The 4,800-nt window shown below is 46.6% G+C and overlaps 1 protein-coding gene across 1 annotated transcript; it reads left to right on the top strand.

Annotated features, from left to right (window-relative positions):
- Nucleotides 1–2,562, top strand: LOC100767737 (lysine-specific demethylase 4D). The gene has a single exon (XM_027410813.2). The coding sequence runs from the start codon at nt 231–233 to the stop codon at nt 1,734–1,736; it is 1,506 nt and encodes a 501-aa protein (XP_027266614.1). The 5' UTR covers nt 1–230; the 3' UTR covers nt 1,737–2,562.
- Nucleotides 2,563–4,800: the final 2,238 nt, after the last annotated feature.

Genomic DNA, 4,800 nt, shown 5'->3' with positions numbered 1-4,800 from the left:
TGGCATCAACCTTGAATTCCTGATCTCTGGCTACCAACTCCCAGGGAACCTTGACTAACAGGAGACTAAAGAACTGGGAAAAGGAGAAGAAGGAAGAAAAGAGAGTGCTTAAGGACCAAAGAGAGATTGAAGAAAATACTGCAGGAAGGCAGGGGGGAAAAAGAAGAAAACAGACAGACTGACAGACAGATCCCTCCTGAAAATCCCAAGGTCTCAGAGCTAGAGTAGCCATGGCATCCGAGCAGGACCTCCAGAGCTCAGGCAGTACCATCATGACCTTCCGCCCAACCATGAGAGAGTTTTCAGATTTCAGCAAGTACATTGACTACATGGAATCCCAAGGGGCACACCGAGCTGGCCTGGCCAAGGTCATCCCGCCCAAGGAGTGGAGAGCCAGGCAATTCTATGAAGATCTCAGTGACATTTTAATAGCCGCACCCCTGCAGCAAGTGGTGTCTGGCAAGGCAGGTGTGTTCACTCAATTCCATAAGAAGAAGAAAGCCATGACAGTGGGGCAGTACCGGGACCTGGCCAATAGCAAAAAATACCGGACCCCACCACACGTGAGTTTTGAAGATTTGGAAAGAAAATACTGGAAGAATCGCTTCTTTGGGTCGCCAATTTATGGTGCTGACGTTAGCGGCTCCCTGTTTGATGAGAACACTCAGCATTGGAACGTGGCACACCTGGGAAGCATTTTGGACCTCTTGAAACAGGAATGTGGCATTGTGATTGAGGGCGTCAACACGCCCTACTTGTACTTCGGCATGTGGAAGACCACCTTCGCCTGGCACACGGAGGACATGGACCTGTACAGCATCAACTACCTGCATTTTGGGCAGCCCAAGACGTGGTACGCAGTGCCCCCTGAGCATGGCCGGCGCCTGGAGAACCTGGCCAAACAGCTGTTCCCGGGCAGCTCCCAGGGCTGCCAGGCTTTCCTGAGGCACAAGGTGGCACTCATCTCTCCCACTGTGCTCAAGGAGAACGGCATCCCCTTTGGCCGCATGACCCAGGAGGCTGGGGAGTTCATGGTCACTTTTCCCTATGGCTACCACGCTGGCTTCAACCACGGTTTCAACTGTGCAGAGGCCATCAATTTCGCCACCCCGAGGTGGATCGACTATGGCAAGGTGGCTACACAGTGCAGCTGTGGGGAGGCCAGGGTGTGTTTCTCCATGGATGCCTTTGTGCGGATCCTGCAGCCTGAGCGACATGAGCCGTGGAAACACGAAGGGGGTCATGAAGCTGTGGACTCTCTGGAGGTGACCTCAACCCCCAAGAAAGAACTGACCCTTGGGACCTACACACGGGTTCAGGGGGCATCTACTATGACCCGGAGGCATCCCCACCTGGGACCCCTCAGAAATCTGGTAGGCAGAGCCCACAACAGCTGCCCTTACACTAGGGTGAGCTCTAAATCCCCATGCCATTCAACGTCCAAGCTTTTGGACACTCAATTCACACTGCCAGTGAGAAAACTCTTCGGCCAAGCTTCTGGGGCCTCCACGATCCTGGTCGATACTGCTGAAGCCGAAGCTGCCGTGGACCATCCACAGAATTCACAGACCTGTAGAATCTTGAATGGTACCCCCAAAATCTCCCTGCCACTCACAGAGATGGACTTGAACAAAGCAGACACAGGTTTAGCTCCTGCCTCTGAGAACTTTTGGCCACCAGTGGACATCCCTAGCCATCTGAACCAACAGCTAGCTGTCCAGCATGTTGCCAAATGAAACCGGACTTTGGATCCGAGATTTGAGTTACTTTTTAATTTGCAAGTTGTTCTCCCTCAGAATTGATACAAAGGTTGGATCTGCAGTGTCTTGTGTGATTGCATGAAGAGAATGGATGCTCCTTGTGACTTAGTGTCAAGGTTTGTGCTTTGGTCCTAGGGGATGAGACCCCTGGATGGAGTCTTCATGTGTTTGTAGAGGTAGGCCACATACTGCTGTGATGGGAAGCACCCACAGATGTCCTCCCTGGAGACTGCAACCGATTGGGCTTCAAAGCTGAGAAACCATGAGTCCAAGGATCCCTTTCTCAGAATATCCTGCCATACATCAATTCTGGGTCAGAGCTAAACTCAATGAAAGGAAATGACACAGTTCTGAGGATGCCCCATGCTTTCTCCGGCTCTGACAGTAGAGCCCTCCCTCATGTGACTGATGACTTGAACCTCCCTCTCACAAGTTGGACCCATAGGGAAAGAAAGAAGTAACAGGGACACTCAGCATACTTTCTAACATGTATGCATGCGCCTGTGACCAACTCATCTGGCACTATCTTCAGAACATCTGTAAGGACCTGCCAGTGACCCCCCAGATGAGTACACGGACTTGACTTTCTGGCCTAGAAGCAGGAAGGAGGAGAGACAGATGTAGGCTGCTGCCCGCTGTATATTCCAGTTATTTCCTTGTAATTCTGCCCCAACTGTCTCCTGGACTCAGGTGATGCTAGAGAGGTTACAGTTTGGGAAGTTAACAGAAGTGGGTGGGGGCCCCAGCCACGGAACTATGAGTAACCTTTTGTCCAGGCAAGAGTGATAGGGTGTTCTCCTGTTAGCTGGCTGTCAATAAAGATATTATTTCTCCTAATAGAAGTGTTGTGGGTTACTTTTGTTTGTTTGTGTTTGGGGTGCTAGAAAGGAGGGGAGAGGCTTGTATCTCCCCAGGGCTGGAATTCTCCAATAAGTCCCTATCTTAGACTGGATGCCAGAAACGCCTTCTCCCCTGTGCCCCCACCCACCCTGATCCCTCTACCCCTGGGTTTGCGATGGACCGTCTCCCACCATCACGAATTTATGAATTATTCAGGCATGAAATATTGGTACCTACAAGAAAAGATGCTCTCTGAGGTTTACAGGGCTAGATGTGGAGCAGAAGACCCTGAGTAATTATGATGCAAAGATACTGTTAAGTCCAAAGGAAACTCCAATTCCCCAAACTCAAAAAGACAATACAAATATCCGGAAACGAGCTCAACCAGGAGTGTAGGAGGATTTCTGGCAATTAGATAGAAGCTCTTGTTCCTCTGGAACTTGGAACTCCTCTACCAAAAGAAGCCATTCCCCTTACATTTGCAGAAGGGACACCTGTGCTGCAAATCTCCTTCTGTATCATGAGGACCTGTTATACATTTCAAAGTCTATGTGAACATCCTAACACTTCTCACTTCCTCCCTCACCCTAAATTGTTTTCTCTTCCCCAGCTACACATTCTCCTCATAACCATGCTATTTCAGCCAGGCACTCTTCCTGTTCCTGCTTCTTTATTTGTTCTCTTGTCTCTATCCCATGCTGTTCTCCCCCTCACACTGATAGCCCTGGCTGTGTTTAGTGTGTTTCTTTCTTTCTCTGCTTTGGATTCTACCAGATGCATCTGGCTGCGTCTCTCTCTCTCTCTCTCTCTCTCTCTCTCTCTCTCTCTCTCTCTCTGTCTCTCTGTCTCTGTCTCTCACACACTCACTTCTTTCCATAGTAGAGACCACTTGTTGAGGGTTAGACCCAAGACCACTATAGCAGGCACCATTACTCACCTCCTCACCATTCCTCCAAACCACAGGCCACCAGCCCATATGATTTCCTTACCCCCTCTCTCTGGAACAAGTACCTGACAACTGTTTTTGGATTTCTATTTAAAGCAGAGATATGTAATAAAAAAACATTGGGAGGAAAAACTTTTGAATCCATATACGGCTGCATTCCAATGAAATAAATATTGTAGTACAATTATCTCAAAATATCTGGAAATAACAGCTTAAACATGCCAAAAAAAAGTTAGCTAGCATCATGGTTGATCACAATAAATAATTCAGTGTACTGGTAGATGAAGCTCACAGCTGAAAAATTTTTAATAAATCCTAGAGAAGTCTCAAGACACAAACACCAACCTCTACAGGCATGAATCCAGCCACAATTTTTAATGTTACAAGTTTGCTTATGCATAATAATAACAGCAACCAACATTTACAAGATCAAATCGTATGCCCTGTCCTAAACCTGTATGTCAATCCAGCTCAGGTGCCCTATGACCAGCATCTCCCAGTGCCCAAAGAAGGAAGAAGAGAGCCAGAGGATGGAGCTGGTTCCCTGAAAGATTACTCAATAAATCTGAAGAAAGATTAGGGCTTTTGGCTCCTGCACAATTATGTAATCCTGACCTTGCTCTGCTAGCATCACAGCCAGACCAAGTACGACAGGGAATGGAATTTGCAAATAAGCTTGTATGACAATTTGCATTTTGGTTGTAAGCCTAACCTTTAATGGCTGGGCCATCTCTTCAGCCGGTGTGACCATTTGTATAAACAAATATGTGGTCAGACCATTTGAAAAAAGGACAGTATAAGTAATGGAGTTAAGATTGTTGGGCGTTTTTTTTGTTTGTTTGTTTTCATTTTGTTTTAACAAAGATAACCATATCTTTTTTCATACACCCTAGTAACTTAATTCCTTGTTATTTAGACAAATAAGCTGCAAGCTTTCTTCTCCACAAAATGCTACATATGGATGTTTGTAGCATTTGCATTCATAATTTCCCAACCTCGGAAGCAACCAGGATATCCTTTAGTAATATGAACAGACAAACAATGTTATATCCAAACAATGAAATAGCATTCAATAATAAAATGCAATAAACTACCAAACCACAAGACATGGAGTAAACTCAGTTGATATCGCCATGTGAGAAAAGTCAGCCTAGAAAGTCTGCATACTGTATGGCTCCAGCTATAGGATTTTCTAGAACAGGCAAAACTTTAAAGCAAAAAGTTCAAAGTCTATGATTAGGGAAGGATGGATAG

This window comes from Cricetulus griseus, chromosome 4 (assembly GCF_003668045.3).
Source record: "Cricetulus griseus strain 17A/GY chromosome 4, alternate assembly CriGri-PICRH-1.0, whole genome shotgun sequence".
Taxonomy (NCBI): Eukaryota; Metazoa; Chordata; class Mammalia; order Rodentia; family Cricetidae; genus Cricetulus; species Cricetulus griseus.
This window is presented reverse-complemented; position numbering and strand designations above follow the sequence as displayed.